The 17879-nt window shown below is 36.9% G+C and overlaps 1 protein-coding gene across 2 annotated transcripts in view; it reads left to right on the top strand.

The window, feature by feature from the left end:
• KANSL1 (KAT8 regulatory NSL complex subunit 1) overlaps positions 1–17879 on the top strand; it is a 152360-nt gene that overhangs the window by 121193 nt on the left and 13288 nt on the right. For both annotated transcript variants that reach the window (XM_054574891.1, XM_054574890.1), the window contains exons 6-8: positions 2071–2183; positions 2941–3136; positions 13718–13889. In XM_054574891.1, the coding sequence (XP_054430866.1) occupies positions 2071–2183; positions 2941–3136; positions 13718–13889 (481 nt within the window). The remainder of the gene's footprint in view (positions 1–2070; positions 2184–2940; positions 3137–13717; positions 13890–17879) is intronic.

Here is a 17879-nt window from a genome sequence, read left to right as displayed (position 1 = left end):
ATGTGTGTATATTTTTAGTCACCACAAATTGTACTTAAAATATTTGAATTTAGCCCTTGATTTTTTTTTTTAATCTTTATGTGTTTTTCTGGCATAAGGGAAAAAGAAGTGTCCTTTATGATTATTTTTAATATTCTTTATTTGCGTTGGTCATAACTTACAACTGTGCCTCAGATGTTGAAAATTTATATAGGTTATTGGTATCAATTGCAGTGACCAGCTTCATGTGTAAGATTTTAGGAGGTGTGTTAATTGAGATTTTTAGGATTGAGTAAAATACTTTGTCAGAGGATATGGACATTTTTATAACTGTTGCTACTTAATATTGCATTACTTTCCAGTAAGAAATTAGTCTAGCATTTAAGGACATGAGTATGTATACCAATTTACCATAGTTTTGGCATTATTAACTAATGTAATTTTTCTAGAGTATTTGTGATATCTAACCTAGAGGTACAGGGTATCTACGAAGGAAGAAAGGATAATTTCCCAGTGGTCACTCATCATTAATATACTGATAATGTCTTACATGATTATACACTACTTTGACCTAAGTTTTTGGATAATTTGTATTTAAAATTTTTTAATTAGCTTCCCAATCTCTTACCCTTTTTCGATACTTGTCTACAACTGCTCTCACGACTGCAAATCCTTTGTCTCCCCCCCCACCCCCACCTTGGGTGAAAAGATCGAAAAGAAATTGAGCAATACTAGGTAAATAGAATTACAACCTCAAAATATTGGCTTTGATACACACTGGTAGCAGGAAAGAGAACTTCAGAACAACCCACCCCCCACACGCGCGCGCTTGCATACACACACACACACCCCCCACCCTGAGTCATTTTGAGTGTGTGGTGACAAGGACCCACAGCAAATTTTTGGTATTTCAGCAACTCCTAGAGCTGAAGGATAATTGCATCTGTGGCTTTATTGCCTATACTTCGGACACTCACATGATTGACATCTCATGACTGACCTATCCCTGCTGAGCCTAGTAAAAACATAATTTTATTTGAAATATTGAAATTAAAACTTCCCGACCCTAGCTGGTGTGGCTCAGTGGAATGAGTGCTGGCCTGCGCTGGTTCGATTCCTGGTCAGCGCACATGCCTGGGTTGTGGGCCAGGCGCCTGGTTGGGGGCTTGCAAGAGGCAGCTTATCAGTGTTTTTCTCCCTCCCTCCGCCTCTCACCAAGAAATAAATCTTTTTTAAAAAAAAAGAAAGAAATTTAAACTTTACAGATTATTCTCCTCTTTTCATTTTTCTGTATTCTAAGCATATATTTGATTTGTGTAGTCGAAAGAGAGTAGGTCACTACCTGATAGCATTAGGATTATTCATTAAGATTTTATTACTTTTTTAACACAAATATATATATATTATTGAACAAATTATAGTTTTCTAGAAAGAGGCTTCCAGTATTTACTGTGAAGTTAAGCAGAATTAAGCACATTTAAATTTCCTTATTTGTTTTGATACTGAACTTATATATTCTTTTTAACCCTTAGTTGAAGATCTGGTTACTTACTATTCAGTTGTTTTGCTAATAAGTTGCTGTTCGATTGAATCATTTAGGTCATTTCTCTCTCAGTAGGTACTTACTAATATTTCTTTTTTTAATGATTGTATTTACTTACTTTTAGACAGAGGAGAAGGGAGAGGGAAAGAGGGAGAGAAACATCAATGTGTATTCACCTCTTGCGCCCCCCCCCCCCCCCCCCCCGCCCCACTAGGGTTCTGGCCAGCAACCCAGGCATGTTCCCTGACTAGGAATTGAACCGGTGACCCCTTGGTCTGTAGGCCAGTGCTTAATCTACTGAGCTACACCATGAAGGACTATGCTTACTACCTTTAGTCTGCTACATATTTTGGTTGCACACCACCTTCTTCCCAAAGCAAAAGGCAGTTAATTGCTTTCTTTTTCTTCAATCATAACGAATTTTGTTTTTCAGGTTGGTCATCAGAATTTTTTAGGTATTTTATTTAAATGAAATAGTGCTGTTTCTCAGGCTGGGTGCTGTTAAATATTGTTGATAATGTATTGTTATTTTTATTCTCCTTATTCAGACCGAGTCTGTTTCTCAGCCACTGGAAAACCATGGTGCCTCTGGTCATCTTTCAGAGTCATTATCTACCAAATCATGTGGAGCATTGAGACCTGTCAATGGAGTTATTAACAGGTGAGTTACCTCTTATACACTCAGTAGGCTTTAAAAGATGAGTTTGGAGCTCTTAGTATTTCTAGCCAGGATTAACCCTGGTTTAAAGAAGCAAAAACCTCATCATCACTTAATAATATTGTGCATGTCTTCTACTGTAGCAAGTATGTTTCAATTAGCATGCTAATGTATTTCCTTTTTACTTACTGAGACCTAAAATTGACTCATTGTGGAGAAAAATGAAAGGTCCTACAATTATTATGAATCATTATTATGTTTGTAGAATTTCTCAGAAGTGTTTACATAAAATCCTGTACTCTGGAACAAATTAAATCCCTAAAGGCTTTGTTTTGTAAATCTGTATTTATGGAAGTCCTCTACAGGTGAAAAAATGTGTGTACTAAAAGTCGAGTTTCATAGGAGAGCTGATTCTTACTTAGGCAGCTCATTAACATTTGCAGAATTCATTGCTTTTTTTTTTTTTTTTTTTAATTGATGTTTCTGTTGTAGAATAGAACTTGATCATTAGAGCCTGAGTTCACTTACTAACTTACACGCTTTTCAGACATGATAGAGGTAATGTCCACCAACAGCCTTACAAACAAAAACAGGCACTACACACATAATTAGATTAGCAGACATGAGCATCAGGAGATGACCTCCTTCTGTTCCAGAACATCTATTTGTGTCTGAACATTTGCAAGTAGAGGAGGTTGAACCATCTTTGTTTCCTTGATTCTTCTGACTCAGTTGAATATTCTTCCTTTCTCTTGTATAGTCTTCAGCCTGTCTTGGCAGACCACATGCCAGGTGACAGCTCTGATGCTGAGGAACAGTTACATAAAAAGCAACGACTGAATCTAGTTTCTTCATCAACTGATGGCACCTGTGTGGCAGCCCGAACACGTCCTGTACTGAGCTGTAAGAAACGGAGGCTTGTTCGACCCAACAGCATCGTTCCTCTTTCTAAGAAGGTCAGTACCAGTGAGACTTGGTCATTGTTCAGCCATGAGCCAGATGCTCAGATAGAGGTATTAGTCTTTTGCCAACTTTGGTTCATTTAACTAGGGTTTTCCAAACTTGACTAACCACTGAGGTTTCCTGGGGAGTTTTAAAAAATACTTAGCTCCCTAACTGTGTTTCTCAGAGATTCTGATTCTCTTGCTCTGGGGTTGAATCTGGTAATCTTGTTTTTAAAACAAAACAAAACAAACTCAGGTGACTCTTTAGCCTGGTTTGGAAACCATTGGCTTGAGCTTTTTAATAGAAATGGGAGAGAGGAAGTTTGAATGTTGCCATCAACATTTGGAAGAACAGTGGTGTGCCTTCTCAATTGTACTGTTATTAAAAATGGAAATGTGGAATGCTTTCCTTTAAATAAGAATTTCCATTAAAATTTATAAATTGGTATTAGTAAATGAATGTTTACTAACTTCACAGAGAAAATGGAGATTAATTAACAACCACAGGAAACTAGCAGAGTTGAATTTATTCCAAAAGTAGTGAAATAATACTCCAGTAAAATTAATGCCATGTAGTAGTTAAGAGCATTAACTTCAAAAAGGGTAAACTTGGGTTTGAATTATGGCACTGCTACTTTATAATTTTGTGATATGGAGCAAGTTAACACCCCCTCCAAAACCCCATCCCCTACTCCACCCCCAGGCTCTGCGATCCCATGAGGTTGTTTGAGGGCTAAATGAAATATATGTAACTTGCTTATTGGAGTGTTTGGCTCATAAGTTACTAGTACAAAGTGGCTGTTACTATTATCAATTGTTCATTCATTCATCCAAAAATATTTATTGAGCCTTCTACAATTAGTTAGGTCTGTTTGGTGTACTAGCAACACACTAAACAAAAACAGGCAAGAAACCTCATGAAACACTATTGCACAGAGACAGAAAATAAAACAATAAATGAAGTATACAATATGTCCTATAATGGTAAGTGCTGGGGGGGGGGGAATGGAGCAGAGGAAAGGAATGGGAACCGTCTGGTTGCTCAGATGGAATAAAGCCTGGAGGCTTGCAGATAAGAAAGATAAGGAAGAGACTAGGAGGAGGGCTTAGAGTGACCAGTGAAGCAGAAGGAAAACTAAGAGAGTGTGGTATGGGGTGGGGGCAAATGAAGAAAGTGTTTTTCAGCTCTGGCGGCTGTAGCTTGGTTACTCCTGTTGTCCTGTAGACCGGAAATTGCGCGGTTGATCCCTTCCCTTGTTGGGACCTGTACAGGCGGCAACCAGTCGACCTTTCTCTCTCTCAAAGCAATGAAGTAAAGTCCCAGGGTGAGGGTTTTTGGGGGGTTTTAAGTGTTTTTCAGGGAGGAGGGAATGATCATCTCTTAGATACTGCAGACAGGTCAAGTTAGATAAAGACTGAGAATTGACCATTGGATCTGGTAAGGGCCAAGGTTGTTGGAGACTTTTGCGAGCAGTTTTGTTATAGGGAGAATAGTGAAATTCTGATCAGAGAAAATTGGGAGAGACTGGGAAGGAGCTGAGGAAACCATTATAGATAACACTATCGAAGAATGTTTCTGAAAAGGTGAGCAGAGAAATAGCACGTTTGAAGGAGGGGGGAATCCTTGATAAGATAGAGCTATTAACAATATATCTGCTGATGAGAAAAACTAATGACAAAAAGAGGGGAGAGGAAGGGAATTGTTGGGACCATTAATATTTGGACAGTGGCTTTTCAGTGTTTGGCTTAGTATATGTTTAGACCATAATGTTTTCATGATTTTTTTTTTTTAAGGAAAAGTATTATAAGTAAAAATTAACTGTCAGCCTGTACCATTTCTCTCCTGTTTCTTTCTCAGACTACCTGAACTACCAAAATACCAGAAAAGAAAAGAGTAAGATATTTGGCAGGTTTCTCATTGGTATTTGAAGGTACATATACATTTTTAAAAGATAGTTGATGCAAGGAGGAGACATACAAAACATGCTCTAAAGACCCTTTGATTTTAATACCAGTTTCTAAAACAATCATCCTAACATATGCAAAAGTAAGCTGCATGGGAAATAAGACAAAGAAATAAATTGAGTTTGGGCCATAAACCATTTACTGGTTATAGCAAAAATACTGGCGTTCTGCCAAAGTTGGAGACAAGGGCCATTCTCCCTTGTTTGCTCCCCAGTATCAGGGATAGTTGCTGTTGAGCAAGCATCTTGCCTTTTATCATCTTGAGGTGTTAGATCTGCCAAGCACATTTATTCAACAATTTTTTTGAGTGCCCACTGTGTTCCAGGTCACCTGAGTTTCATTGGTGAACAAAAGTCCTTGTCTTCATGCAGCTTGCTTTCTAGTGGCAAGGCTAAATAGCAAAGAAGTAAACAGATAAATCACTTTCTGATATTGGTAAGTGGTGGTGAGTTCACATGTACTGTAATAAGATTTGCTTTGAAGTTTCTGAAGAAAAGAGAATCTTAATAGTAGGAACTATTTGTTTCTGGATTAATTCAAACTACTTTTGTAATTCATTTCTGGCTCACTCTCCTACCCTCCCAAAAAAGGTGGGTCCCAGTATAATTACCAGAGTTTAGAATGTAAAAAACAAATATTTAATGGCAATATTGTTGCTTACTTACATTCTCAATTACCTCTTCTACATTCCAGAACCAAATACAAAACTCACTTTAAGGAACTCATTCAGTTACTGTTTTGCCAGACTGCCATCTTAGTTGAATCATGGCTGGAATTTTATTCCACCCAAGTTTTGTCAGCATTTTTTAAATTAGAATATAATAATTGAGACATACTTTTAATGTAGTAACACATTTTTTTAGCCCCTAAAAGGCTGTTTTTATGTCAGCTGGTAACAAATGAGTGACTGCAATACAAAGGGTTCAGTAAGATAACCTTGTTGGGCATAAATGGGAATGAGACCTTTTAGTAAATTATGAAAGGCTTTGAATGCCCGAAGTGTTATTTGGCTTTATAAACTCTGATTTTAGAGAGTTTTAGAGTTTTGACCAGTAAAGTGTCATAAGCTACATTTTTTGGAAGCTAAATCTGCAGGTTATATATCTTGGAGTGGACTGGAGCAAAAGAGACTGGAGGCAGAATGAAAGACTAACAATAATAATGCTGGAGGAAATACTAAAGTCTCTAAAGCTCTGAAGATGCAATAGATTTTTAAAGTAGTCTTAAAGAAGAATCAATAGAGTGTAGTAAGTGAATATTAGAGCCAGGAGGACAGAGAGCTTTGAGAATGGGAGAGTGAGGTTATTTTACATGGAAATCAATAAAGTCTGAGGAGAGCATGAGGTACTTTCCTGTATCATGATTTCATTGTAATATTAGGGCAGATCATTGCAATTTGCCTATATTGCTATTTATTATATATTTCATCACTTTAAGGGTCTAGTATATTGGATGTTAGTAATTAGCTAAGCCAGTGAAGAAACACTTTTGCACCTTTTTTGTCCCCCTTTTTTCCTCTCCCCTTCCTCTCTAAAAACCAGTAAGTTAAACATTTTTAAAAACTGCATGTGTATATGTTGTCATGGTGAACATGTTCTGCTACTTGGTGTCTTTTTTAAACTCACCGTTGTGTTTTCAAAATCTCTGTTGACGTATGTCATTTTAATTCAGCTTTTTTAAGTAGTCCGCATTTTCTTTAAGAAGACATTGGGTATGAGTATATTCATATCATGTTTGTTGACTTCAAGGTTCTAAACACGTATCTTTAGATTGTTAATTCGTATCTTCTGTATCCATATCCTTTGGTCTGCTTTCTGTTTGGTTTTGAAATCTATTTGATATGTAACATTGTATAAATTTAAGGTATACAACATGTTGATTTGATATTTATATTGCAATATGATTGCCATTGTAGCCTTACCTAGTGCATGTATTATATCTCATAATTATCAAACAGTGAAAAAAATAAGATCTAGTCTCTTAACTACTTTTGATGTTTATAAATACAGTTGTATTTGTCTATTATCACTATACTATGTATTAGATCTCCAGGAATTACATATCCAGTAGCAAGTTTATACCCTTGTACAACATTTATCTCATTTCCTGCTCCCCCCCATTGAATATATTTATATTCATATAATTCCAAATGACTGGTTAGGTACTTACAAATCCATGATTGTTAGTTCTTTATTGTTTGAAACATCATCATTATGTTGTTTCCCTTTTGATCTATATTAATGCTTTTACTTTGAATAGGTTTCTTTGGTAAGTACTTGCTAGATAGGTCTTTTTCCATCTCTTTTGATTTTAGTTTTTCTGTGTCAGTTTGTTTTAGATATGTTTTTAAGGGATGGGTTAAATCTATTTACATTTACTCTGATCACTATTTGGAATCGTTTCTCCCATAATTTAAGTCTGCCTCTGCCTTGTTTTTATGTCTTTTCTGTTAGCCGTTGGGTTAGTTGAATTTTTTTTTTTTTTTTTAACCTCTAGCTGCTCTGAGACTTTGGAATGCTTTTCAAAACTGATCTTTTCCTTCCCATTATGTATATTAATTCATACTTAATTTTACCAACACTTTGGCCATTCTTGTTCCTTCTTGCATCATATTCCGTCCTTCTTGCCCAGTACATTCTTTAGTAGCCCTCCAGTAGCATTCTTGTGAGTTCTAATGTCTGTATATATTAAAAACAATTATATTTTGTATGTAAATGTATACATATGTATATTTGTGACTACACACACAGTTATAGATTGACTTTATTTTTTAATAATGGCTTAACTGCATGTAAAATTTTATATTCAGTGCTTTGATGGTATTTCACTGCTGTCTCATATCGTTGTAGGTGAAAATTCTAGTGCTCCATTAAATGTTTCTGTGTAGGTTATCTCTATCTTCTCCCTGGTAACTTAAATGCTCCAACCTCCTACCTTTGTTGTTGTTTTTTAATGTTGAGCAATATCAAGGCACATAATTAGAAAATGAACTAATTTTTAGCCATTTGGGGTCTTGGCGTGCACCTGAGTTCATTCTGAGAGTTCTTGTCTCTCCTGAGTTTTGAAATTTTTCTTCTCTTTCATTATCTCTTTTTAAATATAGACTATCTATTAGATTGTTACAAATATCTTATTCCTGACTTTTTTAGTATTTTTCAATTTTGTCTGTCTTGTGCTTTACTCTGTGTAATCTTCTGACTCTTCTGTCCCTCGTAATTCATCAGGTTTCTCTCTGGCTATATTTAGTTTACTGTTAGAGCTGTCATTTCGGTTTTTTACTTCTGTGTGTGCTTTTAATTCAGAATTTGTGGTCACTTTTAGAAACATCTTTTTTTAATCCTTTCCTGTTCTTGTTTTATTACTTCCATTATTCTTTTAACAATTTAATACACTTATTTTAAAGTTGTTTTCAAATTACTACATTTCTAGCTTGTTGGGTACAAATTCTTCCCATTTTTGCATCTTCTGATGCCTCATATCATTCTGTGTTCTTGTGTAACCTTTCTCATTGATCTCATCTGGGGCAGGGGTGAGGGAGGCATGTTTTCTGTGTGAGCCTTATGATCCTTGGTTTATGGAAGTGTCTTTAAGGCAGTTTTCATTAGATTCTGAAAAAGCCTCAGGAATGTAGGTGAATTTTGAATGTCAAATTTTTAGCTTATGGTTCCTGTACATACACAGGTAATATGAATTGGGACCTCTTATCTGAACTTGGGTTGGGACTGGGCTTTCTTTCTCTAGGGTGACTTTTCCAGTAAGGTTCCATGGTGGGTATTAAAACTTTCATGCCACTTCCCTGCCTTGTTGACCAAGACTTTCTCATTATTGCTTTTATTTTATGAGTTCTACTTCTGTTTCTTGCACCTTGGAATTTCCTACTCTGATTCAAGCTACAGACCTTTTGGCATTGTGATAAAGTCTGTGGACTTTTCAGGATAAATTTTTAAAACATAAAATATGGAGTGCTGGGAAACTCAGTATGTTGAAATGGTAATTAGAATATAAATTTGTGATATAGTGACATGTGTTTCTTTAGTAATACATTAAATAATAAGATTTAGCAACCGGTGTAATAACTGTCATGATTTCAAAGTATAGCTCACCCTTGAACAATGTAGATACGATTAGGGACAACAACTCCTTATCTGGTTGAAATCCAAGGATAACTTCGACTTCCCCAAAACTTAACCCACTAATAATACACTATTGACTGGAAGCCTTTCTGACAACATAAACAGTTGACTAATACATGTTTTGTATGTTGTATTATATATTCTTAAAATAAACTAAGAGAAAAGAAAATGTGAAGAAAGTCATAAGGAAGAGAAAAATATATTTACTGTATTCATTGAAAAAAAATGCATATAAATGGACCTGTGCAGTTCAGATTCGGATGGTTCAAAGGGTAAACTGTAGCGACAAGCAAGAAGATACTTCAGGATCTCTGCCACTACTGTAATGTGGGTGAATCAATTTGGGGGGAGCACTTTATGCCATATCTGCTGCTCAAAGATTCATCAAAGATGATAAAGTCTTTTGTTAGAAAGAGGAAACTCTTTGTTTTCCTAACTTATTTGACAAGGGACCTTTGTAGAGTAATACTGATTGAGCACGCTCATGAACTACTAGGATTCCAAGAGACACATTTCAGAACATTTGCTTTATACTCTTATCTCTGTGTAGGTGATGTTTATACACTTGGCAATACTGAATGAAGTTTAAAAAATGAAAACTTTACCCACCATTTTTTACTTCTTAAAATCTCATTCTTAAATTATGGCTAGATGCAGATGTTTTTAAAAGATCAGATGATTGTACATTTTCTATTTTCTGTCAATATTTGATGTACTTATATTTGCTTTCATTGCTGTGTACATGTTCTATAGATTTTTGAGTTGCATATACATAGTTTTTAATATCATTAGTACTTGTTATTTTAGATGCCACATAGGAAGTAATGCCACAGTTACTTTAACCTTTCCACAGTTTATTTTTCACTGTTATATACCATATGAGCGATGAGCATTTTGGCACAGATTTCAGAATCTTTCCCTATTCCATTGTCATCTTAGTTCCTTTGGTTACACCATCAGCTAGTTCCTTGGGGATCTAGTTTCTAAGAAATATTTACCAAAGTTAAAGAGTCTACTATTGTTACTAGTTCTGTATATATTACAAGTTTAAGTTGTGTTAAGATTGAATCAGATAGTTCCATCTCCTGCATTGTGGGTGATTATTGCCACCAGTAATGCTTTTAATTTTAATGGTGATTTTTTTTTTTACTACTATCAGAGAATACTCTGTTAAGATTACCAAGATTTTCTAAAAATTATTTTTAAAGTTTGTTTGAATCAAGACCCAGATAGTGTCCATATACATTCCCGTGAGTCCTTTAAATCTAACTTTATAGGTTTCCTCTTTATTTTTTCTCTTTCAATTTAAACAGTCTTATGATGTGCTCAGATGTGATATTATTTGCATTTGCTTTCTGCTTGGGTTTTGAGGTTTAATAAGTATGTGGGTTGGTGTCTTTCTCCCCAATTCTGTCCTCTCTGCCTGGAACACCAGTAACAGTACATTGGGCTTTGTCACAGTGCCCTGCGTGCCCCTTTACATTCTATTCTATATTTTCCTGTGTTTTTTTCCCTGTTTGTTTTTTCAATCCAGTTCTTATTAACCTATCTGCCAGTTCTTATTCTGTCTTCTGTTGTATCTCATGTGAAATTTTTCTGTTGAGTTCTTGAGTTTTCATTTGATTCATATATATATACACATGATTTTTCTTGATCTTTCCATTTCTCTTTTCCGTGTTTTCCTGTACATATTAATCATTTATATTTAAATCTTTGTTACCCAACTCCAAAATCTGGGTTACTGGGGACTCTGTTTCTGTTGTTTTATTTTCAGTCAGTGTAAGGTACCACATTTTAAAGAGATTTTGGCTGCTTCATTGTCTCCAGAGCACATTTACCTTCTTCCCTCTCTAGGCATATAGAATGGGGGCTGAAAACTTTAGTGTGCAGCCCTGGCTGGTGTGGCTCAGTGGATTGAGCGCTGGCCTGCGAATCAAAGGGTTGCTGGTTCGATTCCCAGTGTAGGGCACATGCCTGGGTTGCAGGCCAGGTCCCCAGCAGGGGATGCACGAAATGCAGCCACACATTGATGTTTCTCTCCGTCCTTTCTCCTCTCTAAAAACAAATAAATAAAATCTTTAAAATAAATAATACTTAAAAAAAAAAAAAAGACTTTAGTGTGCAAATTTGGGCCTGAGCTGAGTTGCCGCTGGGTTATAGTTCTGGTGAGACTATGTCTCTCTCTGGTCCATTCTTAGGACATAACATTGTTTCTTGACAACACCCTCCCCCCCCCCCGCCCCCATTTGGGAGAGCTTAGTATGTTGACCAGTGCCCTGCCCCCCTGAATTCTAATTGTAGTCTCCTTATCAAAGTGAGACTGCCCCAAACCTTCTCCCTGTTTTTCAGAGGCTTTCTGTTTAGTTTCTTAGTCTCCTATCAATCACAGCTTCAAAATGTGCTAAATGCCTTGGAAGGATGAGTACCTGACACTTGTCGCACTTAGTTTCCTGTCTGTCTTTTCACTGGGAATTTGTCTCTTCAAGTGTCTTATGTTGTCTCTTCAGTTGAATAAAACCGTCAAAAACTCTGTTCATTTCTCTGCTCCCAGAAGTGGCCCTCTACCAAGGCAACCAAAATCTAAGCCTCTTGTTCGAAATCACCCATTGTCCTCAAGAAGAAGTACCTCCATGGTCTTTGCTCTCTGAATCCTGGCCTCTAATATTGTTATTCTTTTAGCATTTCTCTTCATAGCTTAAAGTTTTTGCTTTGTTTTTTACAAATCTGCCTTTCTAGTTATTCTCAGAGTGGCTGGTTTGCTGTAACCTACCCCTTTTCCTCATAATTTATTTTTTGTGAAAACTTGGTTATTTATCCCTTTGAATCTGTGGCTTGCTTTTTTCCGATGTATCCCTGTTGTGTAGCTTTCTTGCCTCTTGACATATCTAGCAAAGTTTTTATTGGATGCTGGACATTTAATTTTATGTGATTGAAGTGTATGGATTTTGTTATCTTCCTCTAAAGAGGCTTTGTTTCCTTGGCAAGTAAGTTACTTGAGGTTCAGTTTTTCCTTTATTAGGAAGCATGAAGAATAGCTTATTTATTAGTTAACTCCACTAATAAATAGGTATCTTCTAGGATCTTTCTTGAATGCTTCATGTCACTTTGCTGGTCACAATTCAAAAGCTTCCCACTACTGTAAAAGCCAGGAATCATTCCGTTCATAGCTCCTCATTTGTTCTTTGCCTGACCTGATGGAATTTCACCTTCTATGTGGGCTTTGAATTGAGCAAACACTTAAGAGGATGTCATGAAGACATCCTGGCCATAATTTGAGCCCCATGGTTCTCAACAGTTTTACCCTCCCAGGGAACAGTTTTGGTTATCACAAAGAGAGAGGAAGGATGGTGCTATTTGCACCATGGACAGAGACCAGAGATGCTACTACTTACCTACAGTGTAGAGGGACAGCCCTCACAGCAAAGAATTATTCAGCCCAAAATGTCAGTGCTATTTTGAGAAACCTTGCCATATACTAGTTTATCTAGCATTTGTGTGGCCTTTTAACAATTTATAAAATGATTACCTTTCCCATGATTTATGAAATTCACATCATGGAACCTTTATTAACGAGTAAATTTGAAGAGGTCAAATGACTTTACCAAAGATCATATGACTAATCTTCATAGGACCTTCTTTGCATGCCACCCATCTTACATGGTTGCAAGAAGTAGGCAGTTGGGGAATGTTAATAAAGACCATTGTTTTCTCATATTTATCTTTATCTTATACATGTCCATAGAATCAGATCTCTTTTAAGAGATATCTATGCTAAAACTAAATGCAGTTCTTGAAGTTGTTAGTCTTCGCTAGCGCATTTTGATGCTACCCTTCTGTCTTTATTATGATACTACCCTTGCTCCTAGCATCCTTTCTCATAGTGCTGCTCCACAGGCAAGGTTTTTCTTCTAGGACTGCGTGCTGCCCAGATGATTTTTTTAATGGAACATGATTTTGCAAATGCTAGACTTACTCTGAAGAATATCTGATGAGCACTGTGTAGGCCAGGAAAACTTGCCACCTTATTTGAGATGACCTGAAAGTCTTTCTTCAGAGGAGATGTGAGATGTAATTGGTTAAGGTTCTTAGGTAGATGAAGGTGCTGGAGAGAGCAAGCCAAGTCCCATCTGGGAATCAGGAGCCAACTATTCACCTAGCAGGTGGTTGAAAACCATGAAAATGATAGAAACATGTAGGTTTTGTAGAATGTTCTTAGAAAACACAGTTTTAGAATCTTTAAAGTATGACACGTTTGATAACATAGGTAGCACTTAAAGCTTCAAGTAACTGGATTTCATTACTAAAGAAGAAGCAAGTTTACTTAATTACTTGAAGGTTAATTTGTTGGAGAAACGGAGATCTTAACAAACGAATCTTATTTTGTTAGCAGTGTCAAGAGATATCTAGAAAGGACCTCTTGAATCTTTGATATAAAGAGTGGGGAGCTGGGTTTTTATCAGACACTGAATTGTCAATTTTGTCTGGCTCTTCACAGGTTCACCGGAACAGCCCAGTGCGCTCAGGCTGTGATGTGAATCCCTTCTGTGCACTGTGTGGCTCAGGCAGTCCCAGTACCATGCCTCCAGAAATCCACTACGAAGCCCCTCTGTTGGAACGCCTATCCCAGTTGGATGCTTGTGTTCACCCAGTTCTGGCATTTCCAGATGGTAAGAACCGTCACAGAATATAGTCTAATAAGTGAGACTTACAGTCTTGAAAGTAAAAGATAATCAGCCAAGATCCTGGTACAACTCAGGTATTATGATGGTATCACTTTCTGTCAACAGAGTCTTCTTATAAATTTGCCAATAGAACACAACAGATCCATAGATCAAAATATGCCACTAAAAATTGTAACTTGCTAAGAGATTTTTCCCCAACCCCTCAAGTGGCTAGGCGGGGTTTAGGAACAGTTGGCGCCAGTCACCAGCAACATGGTTCATTATACTCCAGTATATCTTTAAAATTGTATTGTCTGTGTGCCCCATGATGTAAAACAGGATGGGCAACACTGTTCTAAGAGAATGTCTTCATATTGGGGGTGTACGTATTACTGGGGATTGTTACATGACAGTTTTCCAGGACATACATAAGCATGGATCTTTAGTGTAAGCATGTACTGTTTTTCTAAGATTAATCTACCGGGTAAGACTTTGTGTCTGCCAATTTTACTTTTCTATCTCTTTTTCTATAATGCTCTTCTCCCATTTCACAAAAGAAAGTCCTTCCTCTTACCCATATCGAGTCTGTTTTCGGTTTTGTTTTTCCATATTGAGTCTCAGTGTGGGTCTTGCCCCAGAGTATAAAAACTGTAGGCAGTAGGGACACCAAACAAAGGGACCGTTTCTAAGAATTCATGGCTCCTGAAGGAGAATCCCATGGGAATTAAGTAAAAAAGAATTTGAATTAAAAAATTAATGAAGATGGAGGTACCTTATTTTGTTTAGATTCTGTGCCTTACCTGTCATCTTAAATACTAAAAGAATAACTAAAATCAGACTTTGACTAAATTTAGTCTGATTGACTAAGTAGGTTTAAAAGAAAGATTTTTTTTTTCAGCTGATTAAGCTAAATATATTTACATGACAAGGTGTCGATAAAAATATTTTAAAGGATGTGTACTATTTTAGAAAATACAACCTTTACAGCTATCCGAGTTTATGATTTTTAAAAAAAATTTTATTTCATATGGTGAGGGGGTACATGAGCAAAAATGTTGAAACCACTGCACTAGATAGTGACTATAGGAAGCCAGTACTTATAACTGTAATGATTTCATTGATTTTTCAACTCTCATGATCTCACTCCAACCTACGAAATATAATTAATTATCATTTCTTCTCAAATCTTTGTGGCATTTTATATATTATGTTACAACTCTTTTACTTTTCATTTGTTAAATTTTAAGCTTCGTAGGGGTAAGGAACCGTGTTTTCCTTCCTATTCTGTCCTTTATAACACTTTACAGATAGTCTGTCCAAGTTTTTGCAAGGAGGATAACTGAAATAGTACCTTTATTTTTTTAAGATTTATTTATTATTTTTGGAGAGAGGGGAAGGGAAGGAGAAAGGCAGAGAAACAGCAATGTGTGGTTGCCTCTTGCACACCCCCAACAGGGGACCTGGCCCGCAACCCAGGCATGAGCCCTTACTGGGAATCAAACCAACAACTCTTTGGTTCACAGGCTGGCGCTCAATCCACATCAGCCCTGGCTGAAATGGGAATACCTAAAAGGATGTCTGAAGAATGAGAATTATGTGGGATGTGAAATTTACTTGGTTTGGGGGTGGTGGTTAGCATGAGTGGTATGTAAACTTTTTCTTAAAGGGACAGATGCTCAGAAATTTGGATTTTGTGAGCTGTGCTACGTTTAGTTTATGGTGCAACTACACAATTCTGTCATTGTAGCATGAAAGCAGCCATAGACAATATGTAAACAAACAGTGTGGCTGTGTTCCAGTAAAACTTTATTTATAAAAACAATCATTCCTCATACCTGTCCTAGATAGTCTCCTCTATACCTGTTCTTTAAATGGTTGAATTCTTTCTTAGCCACCTAAATTTTGTAACAACTCCATGACTTGTTCTCAAAATTTCCTTCCACTAAAGAAGGGCATGGTATATATTATATTCTTGCTGCCCTTGACTTCTGGAAAGAGTAGGACTATTTTGAAAACTTGGAGCATATGGGTAACAAGTTAGGGATTTAGGTCAGGAATGGTACAGCAGTAAATTAACTTTATAACATAATAAAACATTTTCCTCTGCTTCATATTCCAGAGTCACTGACTTCTAACTTCTCTTGCCATTTAGGTTATAGCTCATACACCTACTACTTGTATAGCACTTTGTGGTTTAAAAAGCACTTTTTTAACAACTTACTTTATTTGCTGTTCTCACTAATCTTGTAAGATGTTGCTTCACTTTTCCAGATCAAGAAACAGACTTAGAGAGGTTATGGCTTTATCTCAGTCTAAATGGCCAATGAGTTTAGATGGCCCTAGAATTCAAACTCAAGTTATCTGTTGCCTGTCCTTCATTTTTCTCTATTCTATGTCCCTTCCCAGCCAGATTATTAAGAGAAGTTGGGTTTCTACACAGTTCCAGGCTGTAGCTGCAGATGAAATCACAAAGAATATTTAGGAGCATTTCCTCGGTTAGTTACTCTCTCAGGCTTACTGTTTTGAATTGTATAGCCTCATATTGGAATAAAGAAACCTGAGCCTATGGTTATACTTTGATTCTGAATAGTCCTCTTCCATACTCATTGAATTTTAGCTATAAACATGGTGATCATTTCTTTGTCAACAGTATTACCAGGTACAGTTTTGAATTGTCTCCTCTATCCTCCAATTAGATATATCGAAACCACCTGCCTGACATCCCTCAGTGCACCATTCAGCATTTCTACTAGGAAGTACCTCTTCCCTGTTAACACTCTGTCTTTCTGACCACGTCATTTATCTATAGATCTGACCACTGCCCTTATACTTCCCCACTCCATCCCATTCCAAGCAACTATAGGTAACGATGAGGAAGAAGGAAGGAAAAATAACATTTTCCTGTCTGCCTCTAAATACTGTTTCTCCCTTTATCTCTCCGTCTTAAGTACACACACAGCTCCTAACCATGACACTAGGGTTTGGATAAGCATTGGTCATTAAATTCTCCTTATGAGACTGTACAGTAGACTATATGTATATTTTACTATACCAAGTTGGGTGTATGAACGTATTTGCCTATGGCTAAATCAGACTTTCTGTGAGTTGACCTGGGGACCTAGTTACTATATCTAATATTCTTATTTGGGTAATTTTGCTTTGTCCAAACAACTGCCCATTGAGAATGCAATCTCTTGTAAACTCGAAGATTCGCAGTGCCACAACCCCAGAGGGCACTATTATATGTGGATAGTGCTTCCTAAAGTATTGTGAATCTCCATATATCATTGTGTAGAATAAATAGAAACAGTGAGGACTAGCAGGCCAAGGTAATACTGTATGGGTCAAACATGTGCATCAGACCTGACCTATGGGCCACTCCCTTGCATCCTCTTCATTTTCGAGTAGAACCATTTGTAGTTGGTGAAGATAGGAGCCAACTGCAGCTTGTAGTCCTAGAGGTCTGTCTCCTGTCTTGATGACTCCTCATTCGCTTTCAGTAAGTGTGGCTAAAGATGATAGAATTTGAGGAACTGTAAGCCAGGCTGGAAGGTGAAGGTAAAAGGGTGTGATATCCCTTTAGTACTCCAGGAGGGGCTTGTTTTGTTACCACCTTCCTTACTCTTACAAGTAAGGTTAATCTTTAGCTTGAAATGTAGAAGATAGATAACCTTGAGGAAAAGAATGTTTGTTAGGTTTGTGCTTATTAAGAGCACCACCTGCTGGCTGTGAAGGTCTGTGCTGTTTTGAGAGAGTTTGCCAAGACAGCTATCTGTAATAGGCGGCTACCACAGCTTGCCAGCAGGAGGAGGAAGTGAGCATTACAAACGCCCCATTACAAGAAGTGTGTTTGAGAAAATGGTGGAAAGTATGAGCAAAACAGTCAAATGACTCTTGGAATGTCAGACCCTGGTGAGCCTAAAGTCAAGGTCTTTTCATTTTGTTTGCAGAAATAATAAGGTAACGTTTAAGGTAATTGCTTCTGTTTTCATGTTA

This window comes from Pteronotus mesoamericanus, unplaced genomic scaffold, assembly GCF_021234165.1.
Source record: "Pteronotus mesoamericanus isolate MK-2021 breed Mesoamerican mustached bat unplaced genomic scaffold, CSHL_Meso_final contig_269, whole genome shotgun sequence".
Taxonomy (NCBI): Eukaryota; Metazoa; Chordata; class Mammalia; order Chiroptera; family Mormoopidae; genus Pteronotus; species Pteronotus mesoamericanus.
Note: the sequence above shows the minus strand (reverse complement) of the source record. Positions and strands in the feature narration are given on the sequence as shown.